Source organism: Neoarius graeffei, chromosome 11 (assembly GCF_027579695.1).
Source record: "Neoarius graeffei isolate fNeoGra1 chromosome 11, fNeoGra1.pri, whole genome shotgun sequence".
Classification (NCBI taxonomy): domain Eukaryota; kingdom Metazoa; phylum Chordata; class Actinopteri; order Siluriformes; family Ariidae; genus Neoarius; species Neoarius graeffei.
In genome coordinates this window covers 71,899,413-71,918,067 of record NC_083579.1, presented here as the reverse complement: position 1 = coordinate 71,918,067, position 18,655 = coordinate 71,899,413, and the positions used below count along the sequence as shown (strand labels likewise).

Below are 18,655 nucleotides of genomic sequence, written 5' to 3'. Positions count from 1 at the left end.
TCATTTTGACCCCACGGGGTGAGATCTTGCGTGGAGCCCCAGATCGAGGGAGATTATCAGTATGTCTTCCATTTTCTAATAATTGCTCCCACAGTTGATTTCTTCACACCAAGCTGCTTACCTATTGCAGATTCAGTCTTCCCAGCCTGGTGCAGGTCTACAATTTTGTTTCTGGTGTCCTTTGACAGCTCTTTGGTCTTGGCCATAGTGGAGTTTGGAGTGTGACTGTTTGAGGTTGTGGACAGGTGTCTTTTATACTGATAACGAGTTCAAACAGGTGCCATTAATACAGGTAACGAGTGGAGGACAGAGGAGCCTCTTAAAGAAGTTGTTACAGGTCTGTAAGAGCCAGAAATCTTGCTTGTTTGTAGGTGACCAAATACTTATTTTACCGATGAATTTACCAATTAATTCATTAAAAATCCTACTATGTTATTTCCTGGATTCTTTCCCCCCATTCTGTCTCTCATAGTTGAAGTGTAACTATGATGAATATTACAGGCCTCTCTCATCTTTTTAAGTGGGAGAACTTGCACAATTGGTGGCTGACTAAATACTTTTTTGCCCCACTGTATTTTGGTACAAGGTGAGCAGCTCTGAGAGTGAGATGAAATATCTTGGGAACCTTTTCCTGGAAACTCCAAACCCTGAGGAGCCGAGGTTTAATCTGAGTGGAGATGGAAGGTGTAAAGGATTGCTGAGTATTCCCAGCCTCTCTCGAGAAGATAGTGCAGTGTATTTCTGTGCAGCATATGTACACAGTGCTTCTACTCTTCTGTGACAACAGTGTGAAAACCCCTCCTCTCACTCCACCTCAAAACAGAAGACATGAAGCGGGAAAAGGATTGGGGTGGCTCATTGCACAGACTCCTATTACTGACTGCAATAGAAATTTAATTAGGTTTTCTTTTCTACTATATACTCTATTGTTTTTACCCTAACCTGATTTTTATAACTCTAGAGCTTATTTTTGCAAAAAAAATATTAGTTTATGACAGAGGATGGTGCTTCATGTGCTGATTTTTCATATTGTGTTGCTCTGGTTCACAGGTAATTCTTTACAAATTTTCCATAGTACACCAAGATGCAGTCATGCACATAAAGGCTTTTCTAAATCATACAAAAAGGTTCAGATCAACGTACAAATATGTATGATATATATTCCTTTTAACAGAACATGCTATGAATTTTGTTCTTCTTTTCAGATCCTTCATTAAGCAGCAAAATCATTCAGCCTGCTGATGTGATCAAGAATCCAGGAAATAATGTGAACCTCAGTTGCAGTCACACTTACAAGGACTTTTATAACCTTTACTGGTATCAACAAACAAGACAAGACACATCACTGAAGCTTACTGGACATCTCTACATTACAACCTTCAATAAGGAAACAGAGTTTGAAGAGCGCTTTCAAATTTACGGAGATGCAAAACGTGAAGGGATCCTGCAGATCTCCAACCTTAATTCACATGATAGTGCGGTGTATTTCTGTGCTGTGAGAGAAAGCACAGTGCCACGGTTTTCTGCTGCCTACTTCAAAAACTCACTGTATTATAACTCTGTATGCTATCTGCACATCTCCAGCTGCTACTGATGCAGAAAGCAAGAGAAACAACTGATCTTACTCTCGACTAGTATGTAGTGTTCACTGGAAGTATTACACTGTATGTAATATTAGAAACGAAGAAAAATGTTGCTCAGTTATTGTGACCTCAACATAGAGGTCACTTTGCAAGTACAGCTAGCTGTCTGACACAAAATATACATCAAAAACTAATTTACCATATATTGTGAATTTGCTGAACCGATCTTAACTTATACTTTTGCTGCAAAACAATAGCATATAAATAATCTTCTCATAAAGCACACACAGGTGTAAACACTCACTCGATACCTGTTTGTCCTTTGCCACTCCTCTTCCTATCATAACCCACACTTCACCACACCCCCTCTGTCAAATTTATGCGAATGTTGCAGGTTATTTTGCCTTGGATTTATAAATTAATTCATCTCGTTGTTATATACAATACTTGTTTAGCTTAGTTTGGCAATTCATACTAATCATGAAATATTCCAAGGATTCAATTAAATGTGCTTTAAAATAACTAACCTCCGATAAAATAAATTACTGACGAATAAAAGTTGAAGGCTTAATTATTTAGAAATGCCAAAAACACTAATGTTCTCATCTCATTATCTGTAGCCGCTTTATCCTTCTACAGGGTCGCAGGCAAGCTGGAGCCTATCCCAGCTGACTACGGGCGAAAGGCAGGGTACACCCTGGACAAGTCGCCAAGTCATCACAGAGCTGACACATAGACACAGACAACCATTCGCACTCACGGTCAATTTAGAGTCACCAGTTAACCTAACCTGCATGTCTTTGGACTGTGGGGGAAACCGGAGCACCCGGAGGAAACCCACGCGGACACGGAGAGAACATGCAAACTCCACACAGAAAGGCCCTCGCCGGCCCCGGGGCTCGAACCCAGGACCTTCTTGCTGTGAGGTGACAGCGCTAACCACTACACCACCGTGCCGCCCACACTAATGTTCTGTTTACGAAAATGTTCTGCTCATATCCAGTATAACTCCTGAGGACAGTGTAGAATTTTACTACATCATCTCCATTTCATTCAACACACATGTTCCAGCACCTAATGAGTGTCAAGTATTCATGGAGAAAAAAAAAGATTAAATTCTAATTTATGTTGCATTTTAAGGTTTTTCTTTTGGCTCACACTCGTCTATTTTATTCCTTACAAGAAATCCTCCTGCACACAAATTAACTTCACTACTCGACTAATTACATTAGCTAACACTTAAGCAATGTTCTAGTTATTCCAGTAGAGGGCAGTAAAGAGAAATGAAACTGTATAAACAATGTTGATTGTCATTCTGATGCACACTATTGACAGAGTGGAAGCCTGGAGAACACTTGACAAGATGGCTAAAATTATTGTCTTAAGTATAATTCTGATCAGTTTTAAAGGTAAGCATGATTATCAAACTCACTTAATTTAATAGTTTTGTTCTAACAACTTCTAACAAATATACACCTCACTTTTATATGTAGCTGCAGTTATCTCTTCCCTCAACATCCAGCAAACACCACAACATTTAATGACACCTAAACAGAGTGAAGCAAAGCTCAACTGCCGACATGGTGATGCCAACTATTTCTACATGTACTGGTATCAACAAAAGACAGTTGCTGACTCCATGGAGCTCATTGGGATGCTCCAGTATGAAAAATCCACTCCTGAGGAAAAGTTTAAAGCACGATTCAACATTACAGGACACGCAGCAGGAGATGCGTTTCTGCTCATATCCAGTTTAACTCCTGAGGACAGTGCAGTATATTTCTGTGCTGCTAGTATCACAGCCACACACCTTCCCTTTCTGTTGAACAAAAAGCTTCACACCAAACACCTGCAAATAAGATCTGTTCTCTGATTAGTACAATCTGTAAGAGGACGCAATATAGGGTGTGTCCAGTAGAGGTCACTGATAAAACTGGTAGCATGTTGAAGATGTGAAGATCATTTCAGCTGCAGCATCCACATGATCATTCTCACTCAAGTCAGTTTACATTGTACTCTTTACTGTATAGTTTGCTTACAATATTGTGATATATACAGTATTATACAGGTCATAGGTTATTGTATAGTTTATGGCCTGTATTTATTGTATTTGTTGATTTGCTCTGTCTGTCACTGTGTTACTATGCCCGTTATTCTTCATCCTTTCATATATTTTATAAAAAAAGATATATATTTTATGGGGCGGCACGGTGGTGTAGTGGTTAGCGCTGTCGCCTCACAGCAAGAAGGTCCTGGGTTCGAGCCCCGGGGCCGGCGAGGGCCTTTCTGTGTGGAGTTTGCATGTTCTCCCCGTGTCCGCGTGGGTTTCCTCCGGGTGCTCCGGTTTCCCCCACAGTCCAAAGACATGCAGGTTAGGTTAACTGGTGACTCTAAATTGACCGTAGGTGTGAATGGTTGTCTGTGTCTATGTGTCAGCCCTGTGATGACCTGGCGACTTGTCCAGGGTGTACCCCGCCTTTCGCCCGTAGTCAGCTGGGATAGGCTCCAGCTTGCCTGCGACCCTGTAGAAGGATAAAGCGGCTAGAGATAATGTGATGTGATGTGTGATATATATTTTATGTTTCCGTTTGAGAGTACATGATGCGCATTTTGGCTACCGCTTCTCACCAGAGATGTTTTTTTTTTCTTTTTTAATTTTGTCCCCATTTGTTTTTCTTTTTGTGTTTGTATAGTTTGATGTTTGTTTGAATGTTCTTTGTTTGAGTGTTTTGTCCACTTGTTGTGACGTAGCTCCGGACAAAGTTTTGGGCATCGGTTTCCTTCAGGCCTTGGTCCACCATGGGTGATGCCTGTGCTCCTCACTATGGACTGCAGTGAGTTAATTGCTCTTTTTAACATTGGGGTTGTCCAGTGCTCTGTGTGGCGGTGCGTCCATGCTTGGTGTGGTGTTCTGAGCAGTGTTGCCTGGTGGCGTCGTGGTGGATGTGCAGGTGGTTTGGGAAATATCAGCAGTCTGTGCAGCAGTGCTTCTGTGCTTGCCTCCTGGATTCATGGCATGATGTTGCAAGCAATGTTGCATAGTGGCATCACGGCGGCTATGCAGGTGGTTTGGGACCAACTTTTTTGCGGCTTTTGGTGGGACTGTGGGTAGCTTTGCCATTGGAATTACATCCTGACCCTTTTGGGAGGACTTTTTTTTTTGTAATTATAAAGCAACTTTCAGTGTGAGAAAGGCGCTATATAAGTGGAACTTAATATATTCAACTGTAGTCCTCAGCCATAAAAGCATGACTAAGTGTCCAGAGCCATTTTCTAAGTGTGACTTTCAACTGTTCATATGGGGCTGTCCTCTACAGGAGCAATGTGATGAGACTCCAGCCAGATGTAGGACATCAGGATGGATCAGGCAGGTCTGAGGAGCAGAAGAGGTCAACATCTCAGTCAAGTAACTCAGAGGGACAGACAACATGAAGGGGGGAAGAGAGACAGAGAGAGAAAACACAGGTTGTGAGGAATACCCAGTGTCACCTAATGAGAAAGAACAGTATATATTTTGCACTGAGTGCAAGCAGGAACTCCAGCAAGACTAACTATGACAACATAACTAAAAGCCGAGAGTCAGAGAGTAACACAGCAGGTCAACCAGCTACTCTAACTTGCCCAGAGGTGTGGATGCAAGTGTGAATGGTTGTTTGTTTCTGTCTTAGTCCTGCAATTGATTGGCAGCCATCCCAGGATGTACCCCACCTCTCACCAAAGTCAGCTGCAATTGGCTCCAGCTTCCCCTGTGACTCTGATGGACAAATGGTACAGATAAAGGATGGATGGATACTTCCATTAGCTAAGACTTAAGCAACATTCTAGATATTCCAGTAGAGGGCACTAAAGAAAAATGAAACTGAACGGATAAATGAAGTTGATTGCACAATATTTATAGAAGATCCCATTGAGCACTGAATTTCCTTTTCAAAATGATGGACGGAATTATGCTGACAATCAGATTGTTTTCAGTATGACCAATTGTGCTGTTGTTCTTAATTGGTGAGATATTCTGCTGTAATATAACAAGGAAACAAAAATGTTCACTTCAAAGTCCATACACCTTGATACTACTGTACACTGCTCTTTTTACCATCTTGTAATAGCATCAGTTCGGAGTAAAGATGTTCTCCAGACTCCACCAGACCTACTGAGAAATCTAGAGGATACTGCTGTGTTTTACTGCTCTCATAACATATCAGGCTATAACTGTGTATTTTGGTACAAGGTGAGCAGCTCTGAGAGTGAGATGAAATATCTTGGGAACCTTTTCCTGGAAACCAAACCCTGAGGAGCTGAGGTTTAATCTGAGTGGAGATGGAAGGTGTAAAGGATTGCTGAGTATTCCCAGCCTCTCTCGAGAAGATAGTGCAGTGTATTTCTGTGCAGCATATGTACACAGTGCTTCTCCTCTTCTGTGACAACAGTGTGAAAACCCCTCCTCTCACTCCACCTCAAAAGAGAAGACATGAAGCAGGAAAAGGATTGGGGTGGCTCATTGCACAGACTCCTATTACTGACTGCAATAGAAATTTAATTAGGTTTTCTTTTCTACTATATACTCTATTGTTTTTGTCCTAACCTGATTTTATAACTCTAGACCTTATTTTAGCAAACAAATATTAGTTTATGACACAGGATGGTGCTTCGTGTGCTGATTTTTCATATTGTGTTGCTCTGGTTTACAGGTAATTCTTTACAAATTTTCCATAGTACACCAAGATGCAGTGATGCACATAAAGGCTTTTCTAAATCGTACAAAAAGCTTCAGATCAACGTACAAATATATATGATGTATATTCCTTTTAACAGAACATGCTATTAATTTTGTTCTTCTTTTCAGATCCTTCATTAAGCAGCAAAATCCTTCAGCCTGCTGATGTGATCAAAAATCCAGGAAATAATGTGAACCTCAGTTGCAGTCACACTTACAAGGACTTTTATTACCTTTACTGGTATCAACAAACAAGACAAGATACATCACTGAAGCTTACTGGACATCTCTACATTACAACCTTCAATAAGGAAACAGAGTTTGAAGAGCGCTTTTATATTTACGGAGATGCAAAAAGTGAAGGGATCCTGCAGATCTCCAACCTTAATTCACATGATAGTGCGGTGTATTTCTGTGCTGTGAGAGAAAGCACAGTGCCACGGTTTTCTGCTGCCTACTTCAAAAACTCACTGTATTATAACTCTGTATGCTATCTGCACATCTCCAGCTGCTACTGATGCAGAAATCAACAGAAACAACTGATCTTACTCTTGACTAGTATGTAGTGTTCCCTGCAGTATTACACTGTATGTAATATTAGAAACGAAGAAAAATGTTGCTCAGTTATTGTGACATCGACATAGAGGTCACTTTGCAAGTACAGCTAGCTGTCTGACACAAAATATACATCAAAAACTAATTTACCATATATTGTGAATTTGCTTAACTGATCTTAACTTATACTTTTGCTGCAAAACAATAGCATATAAATAATCTTCTCATAAAGCACACACAGGTGTAAACACTCACTCGTTACCTGTTTGTCCTTTGCCACACCTCTTCCTATCATAACCAACGCTTCACCACACCCCCTCTGTCAAATTTATGCGAATGTTGCAGGTTATTTTGCCTTGGATTTATAAATTAATTCATCTCATTGTTATATACAGTAATTGTTTAGCTTAGTTTGGCAATTCATATTAATCATGAAATATTCCAAGGATTCAATTAAATGTGCTTTAAAATAACTAACCTCCGATAAAATAAATTACTGACGAACAAAAGCTGAAGGCTTAATTATTTAGAAATGCCAAAAACACTAATGTTCTGTTTACGAAAATTTTCTGCTCATATCCAGTATAACTCCTGAGGACAGTGTAGAATTTTTCTACATCATCCCCATTTCATTCAACACACATGTTCTAGGGGCGGCACGGTGGTGTAGTGGTTAGCGCTGTTGCCTCACAGCAAGAAGGTCCTGGGTTCGAGCCCCGGGGCTGGCGAGGGCCTTTCTGTGTGGAGTTTGCATGTTCTCCCCGTGTCCGCGTGGGTTTCCTCCAGGTGCTCCGGTTTCCCCCACAGTCCAAAGACATGCAGGTTAGGTTAACTGGTGACTCTAAATTGACCGTGAGTGTGAATGGTTGTCTGTGTCTATGTGTCAGCCCTGTGATGACCTGGCGACTTGTCCAGGGTGTACCCTGCCTTTCGCCCATAGTCAGCTGGGATAGGCTCCAGCTTGCCTGCGACCCTGTAGAAGGATAAAGCGGCTAGAGATAATGAGATGAGACACATGTTCTAGCACTTAATGAGTGTCAAGTATTCATGGAGAAAAAAAAAATCTGATTCAATTCTTATTCATGTTGCATTTTAAGGTTTTTTTTTCTTCACTCATACTCGTCTGTTTTATTCCTAACAATAAATCCTACTGCACACGTATTAACTTCACTACTCGGCTAATGACATTCGCTAACACTTAAGCAATGTTCTAGTTATTCCAGTAGAGGGCAGTAAAGAGAAATGAAACTGTATAAACAGTGTTGATTGTCATTCTAATGCACACTATTGACAGAGTGGAAGCCTGGAGAACACTTGACAAGATGGCTAAAATTATTGTCTCAAGTATAATTCTGATCAGTCTTAAAGGTAAGCATGATTATCAAACTTACTCCATTAATAGCTTTGTTCTAACTTCTAACAAATATACACATCACTTTTATGTTTAGCTGCAGTTATCTCTTCCCTCAACATCCAGCAAACACCAAAACATCTACTAATGACACCGAAACAGAGTGAAGCAAAGCTCAACTGCCGACATGGTGATGCCAGCTACTCATACATGTACTGGTATCAACAAAAGACAGTCAGTGACTTCTTGGAGCTCATTGGGATGCTCCAGTATGGAAGATCCACTCCTGAGGAAAAGTTTAAAGCACGATTCAACATTACAGGACAATCCACAGGAGATGCGTTTCTGCTCATATCCAGTTTAACTCCTGAGGACAGTGCAGTATATTTCTGTGCTGCTAGTAACACAGCCACACACCTTCCCTTTCTGTTTAACAAAAAGCTTCACACCAAACACCTGCAAATAAGATCTGTTCTCTGATTAGTGCAATCTGTAATAGGACGCAATATAGGAAGTGTCCAGTAGAGGTCACTGATAAAACTGGTAGCATGTTGAAGATGTAAAGTTCATTTCAGCTGCAGCATCCACATGATCTACACGCATGAGAATTCATGAGGTTCAATTCCATCATTTTCACTCACAAGTCATTTTACATTGTATTTATTGCTTACATTATTGTGCTACAGTATTAGAGTTGAAAGGTTATTGTATGGTCTATGACCTGTATTTACTGTCACTGTGTTACTAGGCCTGTTGCTAGTCACTCTTTCATATTAAGTAGAGCAGCATGATTCTGTAGGAACTATGTCTTGTTCCTAACAATAGCACCAACTGAATTTGATTTGTCTTGACTAGTTCCATAAGCTCGGATGGCACAGTGGTACAGTGTTTAACACTGTCACATCAACGTGAAACGGTTTTGGTTTCAAACCTTGCAGCCAACTTTTTGTGTATAGTTTGTATGTACTCCCCCATCTGTCTGGGTTCCATCTGGGTGTGCCAGTTTCCTCTCACAGTACAAAGACGTGGATGAGGTCAAGTCAAGTGAAGTTTATTTGTATAGCACTTTTCAAAATCGGCATTGTTGCAAAACAGCTTAACAGAAAATTAAAAACTTTAAACATGAGGTAATTTTATCCCTAATCTATCCCCAATGAGCAAGCATGTGGCAATGAAAAATTCATGACGACATGAGCAAGAAACCTTTAGATGAACCAGACTCAGAAGAGAACCCATCCTCATTTGGGCAATAACAATGTGCTTATAAATAACTTGCTACTATTACAGTGTCCTATAGAGTCACGAAGTATAACTGTGTAACCAGGAAATTCCTTGTAGTTTTAACATGAAGTCTGTTTTGTTGAAGTTATAAACTGTTCTTTGACGGAAATTTGAGTGGAAAACTGTTCATGACAACTGCAGTCTTAAAGTTAGCAAGGTAATTGTCGTCCTCAGCCATAACAGCATTACTGTAAGTGTCCAGAGCATCTTCCAAGTGTGACTTTCAACTGTCCATATGGGGCCGTCCTCTACAGGAGTGATGTGAGGAGACTCCAGCCAGCCGTAGGGCATCAGGATGGATCAGGCAGGTCCAAGTAGCAGAAGAGGTCAACATCTCGGTTTCAGGATCGACATGTAACTCAGAAGGACAGACAGAGTGGGCAGGGGGCATCCGGCAAGACTAACTATGACAGCATAACTAAAAGCAGAGAGCCAGAAGGTAATACAGCAGGTCAACCAGCTACTCTAAATTGCCCAGAGGTGTGGATGCGAGTGTGAATGGTTGTTTGCCTCTGTGTTAGCCCTGTAATAGATCGGCAGGCGCCCCAGGATGTACCTCACCTCTCACCCAAAGTCACCTGCAATTGGCTCCAGCTTGCTCCGTGACTCTGACGGCTAAGTGGTACAGATAAAGGATGGATAGATGAATGGATAGCTCCATTAGCTAACGCTTAAGTAACATTCACGATATTCCAATAGAGGGCACTAAAGGAAATTGAAACTGAACATATAAACCATTTTGATTGTCAGTATCATGCACAATAGTTACAGAAGGGGAAGATCCCATTGAACACTGAAATTCCTTTTCAAAATGAAGGACGGAATTATGCTGACAATTAGATTGGTCATACTTCAAACAATCTTACTGTTATTAATAGGTGAGATATTCTGCTGGAATATAACAAGGAAACAAATATGTTCATTTCAAAGTCCATACACCTTTATACTACTGTACACTGCTCTTTTAACTATCTTGCAATAGCATCAGTTAAGAGTTAAGATATTCTCCAGACTCCACCAGACCTACTGAGAAATCTAGAGGACACTGCTGTGCTTCAAGAAGGTCCGGGTTCGAACCCAGCGGCCGGCGAGGGCCTTTCTGTGTGGAGTTTGCATGTTCTCCCCGTGTCCGCGTGGGTTTCCTCCGGGTGCTCCGGTTTCCCCCACAGTCCAAAGACATGCAGGTTAGGTTAACTGGTGACTCTAAATTGAGCGTAGGTGTGAATGTGAGTGGGAATGGTTGTCTGTGTCTATGTGTCAGCCCTGTGATGACCTGGCGACTTGTCCAGGGTGTACCCCGCCTTTTGCCCGTAGTCAGCTGGGATAGGCTCCAGCTTGCCTGCGACCCTGTAGAACAGGATAAAGCGGCTAGAGATGATGAGATGAGACGAGACTGCTGTGCTTTACTGCTCTCATAAAGTATCAGGCTATAACCATATATTTTGGTACAAGCTGAGCAGCTCTGGGAGTGAGATGAAATATCTTGGGGAACCTTTTCCTGGAAACTCCAAACCCTGAGGAGCCGAGGTTTAATCTGAGTGGAGATGGAAGGTCTAAAGGATCGCTGAGTGTTTCCAGCCTCTCTCAAGAAGTCAGTGCAGTGTATTTCTGTGCAGCATAGTACACAGTGCTTCTCCTCTGCTGTGACAACAGTGAGAAAACCCCTCCTCTCACTCCACCTCAAAAGAGAAGATATGAACATGAAGTGGGGAAAAGAATTTGGGTGGCTCATTGCACAGACTCCTGTTACTGACTGCAACAGAAATTTAATTAGGTTTTCTTTTCTACTATATACGCTATTGTTTTTCCCCTAACCTGATTTTATAACTCTAGACCTTATTTTTGCAAACAAATATTAGTTTATGACAAAAGATGGTGCTTCATGTGCTGATTTTTCATATTGTGTTGCTCTGGTTCACAGGTAATTCTTTTAAAAATGTTCCATAGTACACCAAGATGGAGTCATACGCATACAGTAAAGGCTTTACTAAATCGTACAAAAAGGTTCAGATAAACATCCAAATAAATATGACGTATATTCCTTTTCACATAATATGCAATTCATTTTGTTCTTCTTTTCAGATCCTTCTTTAAGCAACAAAATCATTCAGCCTGCTGATGTGATCAAGAATCCAGGAAATAATGTGAACCTCAGTTGCAGTCACACTTACAGTAACTATTTATACCGTTACTGGTATCAACAAACAAGACAAGACACATCACTGAAGCTTACTGGACATCTCCACACTACAACCTTCAATAAGGAAACAGAGTTTGAAGAGCGCTTTCATATTTACGGAGATGCAAAAAGTGAAGGGATCCTGCAGATCTCCAACCTTAATTCACATGATAGTGCAGTGTATTTCTGTGCTGTGAGAGAAAGCACAGTGCCACAGTTTTCTGCTGCCTACTTCAAAAACTCACTGTATTATAACTCTGTCTGCTATCTGCACATCTCCAGCTGCTACTGATACAGAAAGCAACAGAAACAACTGATCTTACTCTCGACTAGTATGTAGTGTTCCCTGGAAGTATTGCACTGTATGTAATATTACAAATTAAGAAAAATGTTGCTCAGTTATTGCGACATCGAAATAGAGGTCACTTTGCAAGTACAGCTAGCTGTCTTACACAAAATATACTTCAAAAACTAATTTATCATATATTGTGTATTTGCCGAACCGATCTTAACTTATAATTTTGCTGCAAAACAATAGCATATAAATAATCTTCTCATTAAGCACACACAGGTGTAAACACTCACTCGTTACCTGTTTGTCCTTTGCCACTCCTCTTCCTATCATAACTGATGCTTGACCACGCCACCTCTGTCAAATTTATAGCATTGTTTCAGATTTTTTTGTCTTGGATTCATTAATTAGTTCTCTTTGTTAATATATTGTTTAGCTTAGTTTGGCGATTCATACTAATCATGAAATATTCCAAGGATTAAATTAAATGTGCTTTAAAATATGCAGCTGATGATAAAAGAAATGACTGACTCATAAAAGCTGGAGCTTTAATCATTTAGAAATAATAAAAACACTACTGTTCTGTTTATGAATATTTTATGCTCCTATCCAGTATAACTCCTGAGGACAGTGTAGAATTTTTCTACATAATCTCCATTTCATTCAACACACATGTTCCAGCACCTAATGAGTGTCAAGTATTCATGGAGAAAAAAAAAAATCTGATTCAACTCTAATTTATGTTGCATTTTAAGGTGTGGGCGGCACGGTGGTGTAGTGGTTAGCGCTGTCGCCTCACAGCAAGAAGGTCCTGGGTTCGAGCCCCGGGGCCGGCGAGGGCCTTTCTGTGTGGAGTTTGCATGTTCTCCCCGTGTCCGCGTGGGTTTGCTCCGGTTTCCCCCACAGTCCAAAGACATGCAGGTTAGGTTAACTGGTGACTCTAAATTGACCGTAGGTGTGAACGGTTGTCTGTGTCTATGTGTCAGCCCTGTGATGACCTGGCGACTTGTCCAGGGTGTACCCCGCCTTTTGCCCGTAGTCAGCTGGGATAGGCTCCAGCTTGCCTGCGACCCTGTAGAAGGATAAAGCGGCTAGAGATAATGAGATGAGATTTTAAGGTGTTCTTTTGACTCACACATCTGTTTAATTGCCAACAACAAATCCTACTGCACACGAATTAACTTCACTACTCGACTAATGACATTAGCTAACACTGAAAGCATACGCAGAACCATGGCCTCACTTTCGTTTATAAATGCCTTGAGACCTCAAGAATGGCACAGGAATAGTTTTAAGCATGAACAATAAATCTAATATCGTAATTTTTATGATTGAAGTGATTCATATAGGTAGCAGTCTGAGCGAATGACCTTCAGGTCCGTGATGTCACAGCAGGAAGTCTATCGGTCGCATCGCCATTTCCACTGCACTGAAACACAGAGCTGACTGCAACTACGATCCTCCATTTTGAGCTCATTTATCACCATGCCACATAGATGTGTTTTTGGCAGGTGCAGCAACATGACAGAAGGTGGATTTATATTGCATTCATGGCCCAAGAATGTTCAAACTGCAAAGATTTGGATGCGTTTTTCAAGAAGTTCATGGGCACATTGGGTGCCTACGAAGTGGTCTCTCCTCTGCTCGGCCCATTTTACTGAAGACTCGTACCAGACCCCTGATCTGTTGAGGACCATTGGCTATAAGCCTGTATTGAAAGAGGGTGCAGTCCCAACAATTAAAGGAAAAGAAAACGACAAGAAAAGTATTCATTTTATTTATTTTATTATTCTTACTATTTTATTTTTTAAGTAAATTAATGGCCCTTTTCCACTACCCTTTTTCAGCTCACTTCAGCTCGCTTCAGCTCACTTCAGCCCGACACGGCTCGCGTTTCGACTACCTTAGAGCAGCACGACTCAGCTCGCTTCAGCCCTGCTTAGCACCCAAAACTCGCACGGTTTTGGAGTGGGGCTGAAGCGAGCCAAACCGAGCCGAGTGAGGCTGGGGGCATGAGGAGACACTCCCCTGTGCACTGATTGGTGAGGAGGAGTGTCCTCACATGCCCACACACGCCCCGCGAGCACGCTGGGATCTGTAAACACTGTAAACCCGGAAGAAAAATAATTACGAATTACGAGAATTTCTGAAGCCTTATGCGCCTCGCCTCATCTATACACTCTTGCCAGTATCTGATGGCGTTGTCGGTGACAACAAGCCACAGCACCAAGACCAGCAACACTAACGACTCCATGTTTATTGTTTACTATCCGGGTCGTGAGACTACCGCTTAAAAGATCACTGATGTCACTGTTTGCACCGCCTAACGACATCACGTGACGTCCACCCACTTTCGCTAACTCCACCCAATGTGTCCACCCACTTCCAGCCAGCAGGGTTCAGCACGGTTGTAGTCGAAATGCAACTCCAACAGCCCCACTCAGCTCGACTCAGCGCAACTCAGCACGGCATGGCTCAGCCTAACTCAGCCGCGTTGGTAGTGGAAAAGCGGCATAAGTTCAGTTGCACCAGTTCTCCTGTAGTGTGAGCCGAGGGTTGTTGGTAAAACCCGGGATGGAATAGGACATGACATATTATTGCTCGGGCAGTGACCTCCCCATAGTTGTTGCTAAAACCAGTGGCGTCCCATCCCGTCCCGGGTTTTAGTAATTGCCTGAGCTGATCAGTAATAGCGGAGTACTCAGTATGGAGAAAATGGAGATTGAGTGGAGCAGCCATCTGATTTCTCTGTTGGATATTGCTGCCATCTTGCCCTTACGTGGAAGAAGCAAATGAACGGAGAAATGAAAGAACAACTGAAAGTCAGATTGTTTCAAAACAAGGTCAGCCTTCAAGAAGCAAGAACACAGACAGGTAAGCTCCAACTCTCATTTGGATACAAAACAACAAAAACAACTTTGCGGTTGATTTTAACTCTCAAAAATATATATATTTTTCCCATTTATGCAGTATACAAGGGTCAAAGATGGAGAGATACTATCCACTCAGAAATTTATTTAAAAATAAAAGTTCTGTGTATCTCCTTTAAGCAATGTCCTAGTTATTCCAATAGAGGGCAGTAAGGAGAAATGAAACTGTATAAACAGTGTTGATTGTCATTCCGATGCATACTACTGACAGAGTGGAAGCCTGGAGAACACTTGACAAGATGGCTAAAATTATTGTCTCAAGTATAATTCTGATCAGTCTTAAAGGTAAGCATGTTTATCAAACTAACTTCATTTAATAGTATTGTTCTAACTTGATCTAACAAATGTACACATCACTTTTATATTTAGCTGCAGTTATCTCTTCCCTCAACATCCAGCAAACACCACAGCATCTACTAATGACACCTAAACAGAGTGAAGCAAAGCTCAAATGCCGACATGGTGATGCCAGCTATCCTTACATGTACTGGTATCAACAAAAGACAGTCAGTGACTCCATGGAGCTCATTGGGATGCTCCAGTCTGAAAGATACACTCTTGAGGAAAAGTTTAAAGCACGATTCAACATTACAGGACAATCCACAGGAGATGCGTTTCTGCTCATATCCAGTTTAACTCCTGAGGACAGTGCAGTATATTTCTGTGCTGCTAGTAACACAGCCACACACCTTCCCTTTCTGTTTAACAAAAACCTTCACACCAAACACCTGCAAATAAGATCTGTTCTCTGATTAGTGCAATCTGTAAAAGGACGCAATACAGGAAGTGTCCAGTAGAGGTCACTGATAAAACTGGTAGCATGTTGATGTGAAGCTCATTTCAGCTGCAGCATCCGCATGATCATTCTCACTCACAAGTCAGTTTACATTGTATTTTTTACTGTATAGTTTGCTTACAATGTTGTTATACAGTATGAGAGTTTATGCATCATTATATAATCTATGGCCTGTATTTATTGTATTGACATCACTGAAGCTTACTGGATATCTCCACACAACAACTTTCAGTAAGGAAACAGAGTTTGAGAAGTGCTTTCATATTTATGGAGATGCAAAAAGTGAAGGGATCCTGCAGATCTCCAACCTTAATTCAGATGATAGTGCGGTGTATTTCTGTGCTGTGAAAGAAAGCACAGTGCCACGGTTATCTGCTGCCTACTTCAAAAACTGACTGTATTATAACTCTGTATGCTATCTGCACATCTCCCGCTACTGCCATCTCATCTGACATCTATCCTGTAGTTTGGATGACCGTTGGGGCACTACTGAAGACCTGGCAACCAGTTCCCTCCATTCCTCTCTCTGTTCTGCCTTTTTCAGGGTGTTGCTGAGTTTCAGGCCTGTCCATTCTGTGATGTTGTCCTCCCATCTCTTTCTTTGTCTGCCTCTTTTTCTTCCTCCTTGGACAGTGCCTTGCAGGATTGTTTTTGCAGGCCCTTCTGATCTTGTGACATGCCCATACCATTTAAATTTTTGCTTTTTCACAATGGTCAGGAGATCTTTGTGGGGCCCAATGTCTTGCTGCATTCTGCTGCATACGTCTTTGTTGGTTATGTGGTCTTTGTATGAGATGCCAAGGAGTGTCTGGAAGCATCTCATCTCTGTTGACCCCCTTCAGTTTGTTCAGTTCAGTTCAGTGGACGACGCAGTAGCAATAGCCCTACACCACACTCTGCAACACCTGGAAAGCAGCAGAACATATGCCAGGATGCTCTTTCCAGACTACAGTTCTTCCTTCAATACCATCCACCCGGGCAAGCTGATCAAGAAGCTTACAGACCTTGGCATCCCATCTCCCACCTGCAACTGGATTCTGGACTTCCTGACAGAAAGACCACAGGTGGTGAGAATGGGAGGACAGGTGTCTGCTGAGCTCACAGTCAGCACAGGCTCCCCACAGGGCTGCTGCCTTAGACCCAAACTCTTCACCCTGTACACCCATGACAACACCATTATCAAATATGCTGATGACACCACTATCTTGGGGCTCATCAAGGGGGAGATGAGTCAGGGTACAGGACCCTGGTAAACAACATTCTTGTCTACGGAGAGGAGAACGACCTCATCCTCAACACAGACAAGACCAAAGAAATAATACTGGACTTTAGGAAGAATTCTCCCCCTCTACAGTCTCTCATCATCAAAGGGACTGAGGTGGAAAGGGCCAACAGCTATAGATTCCTGGGACTGCAGGTTACATCTGACCTGAGCTGGACTCTTAACACCACATCCACAGTGAAAAAAGCCCAGAAAAGGCTTTATTTCATCAGGCTGCTCAGGAAAGCTGGTCTGAACCATCACCCTCTCACTCTGGCCTACAGAGGACTGATAGAGAGCATCCTCACCGCAGGCATCATTGTCTGGTACGGTAACACCACACAGGCAGAGAGGAAGGCTCTGCAAAGAGTCATAAAGACTGCAGAGAGGATCATAGGGACAAAACTTCCTTTCATGGACAGCGCTGTCAGAAAAGAGCAGAGGGAATCATCAGAGACTCACTCCACCCAGCTCACTCTCTGCTCAGACACAAACACTGCACGTACAAACTGAGACACAGCAGATTGGACAGCATCATCACTCATAGAACACAATTCTTCAACAGCTTCTTCCCTGCCACAGTCAGACTGATGGCAAAACAAAATTATTGAATAAGTGTGGCAAGATGGACTGGGTGAAAATATAGTTTGTTTACCTTATGTCCATGGGTCTCTCTCTCTCTCTCTCTCTCTCGTTACTCTGATCATGATTGGGCTCCCCCCCCCAACTTTTTCGTTTTGGTTGGCTCTCTCCGTTGCTTTGTGACAGCCAATCACCTGATTCCTGGTTGGCTCTGTGCTTTCTCTTGGCGGCCAATCGCATCACTGGCGGGATATTATAGTTTGTATACAGCCCTAATTCAGGGCGCACTTCTGATCTTTTATACACTGCGGCTACTACATCTCCCATCATATTACGCTGGTTAATGCACCATCGTTCGGCTCACCTGCTATATCTTGTCGTGGGCTCCTTGTATCCACAAGTTGTTGCTCAGCGTTATCGCATCATTACTTGATTTGCATGCTGCATCTTGCTACGAGCTCCGTGCATTAATCAGTGTCACTCAGATACCATCTCACAAGGAAGTGACTTTGCTGGCTAGAACAACTGCTGCTTTGCTTTGCCTTGCCCGTTGTTTACGACTGCATTGACGTGTCCACATCTCTGCTCTCCAATACCGTGGGCCATTGCAGCTTGAATTCTTTGCTCTCAGACTTTGTGTGAATGAGCGTGTGTGTGCATGTGTAAAGTGACTGTGGAGTACAGCTCTTGGCTGAGTGCCAGGGCTAAGGGCTTCTTGCTCATTGTTTGGTTTTTTGTTTCTTTATTATTTGGTCGTGTCATTTTGTCATTTTTGGGTTGCATCATAGAGAGGAGGCTTATTGCTGTGGAGTCTCTTGTTGCTGTTTATATTTTTTTTTATTATTTTGTTTGTGTTTTGGGTCTTTTGGACCCCTGTGTGTGTGGATGTGTGTGTGGGTGTGTGACGCCCATAACTGTGTGGTTGTATGTAGGTTTCTGTGTGTGTATGGGTGAGTGTATGAGGGTGTGTGAGGTCCATAATTACTTGTTTTTTTGTATACACAGGAGTGGAGCGCCGGTGGTGGGGACAGCATCCTTCAGATGGTGGGTCCTCTTCTGTGTGTAGTGATTGTTCTCACTGTGTGACTGACCAATTGTCGTGTTGTGTGAGGTGAGTGTGGTGCTGCACAC

General features: G+C 42.2%; 4 gene segments (V, D, J or C); all 4 read left to right on the top strand.

Annotated features, from left to right (window-relative positions):
* The first annotated feature begins 1,001 nt into the window (after positions 1-1,001).
* Positions 1,002-1,594, top strand: LOC132893695 (T cell receptor alpha variable 36/delta variable 7-like). The segment is given in 2 exon segments: positions 1,002-1,050; positions 1,206-1,594. Coding segments are annotated over 2 exon segments (438 nt in total).
* Positions 1,595-2,923: 1,329 nt separating this feature from the next.
* LOC132893694 (T cell receptor beta variable 4-2-like) lies at positions 2,924-3,456 on the top strand. The segment is given in 2 exon segments: positions 2,924-2,992; positions 3,077-3,456. Coding segments are annotated over 2 exon segments (426 nt in total).
* Positions 3,457-6,121: 2,665 nt separating this feature from the next.
* On the top strand, positions 6,122-6,815 carry LOC132893693 (T cell receptor alpha variable 36/delta variable 7-like). The segment is given in 2 exon segments: positions 6,122-6,271; positions 6,427-6,815. Coding segments are annotated over 2 exon segments (438 nt in total).
* Positions 6,816-8,152: 1,337 nt separating this feature from the next.
* On the top strand, positions 8,153-8,683 carry LOC132893691 (probable non-functional immunoglobulin kappa variable 3-7). The segment is given in 2 exon segments: positions 8,153-8,220; positions 8,301-8,683. Coding segments are annotated over 2 exon segments (429 nt in total).
* The last annotated feature ends 9,972 nt before the right edge of the window (positions 8,684-18,655 follow it).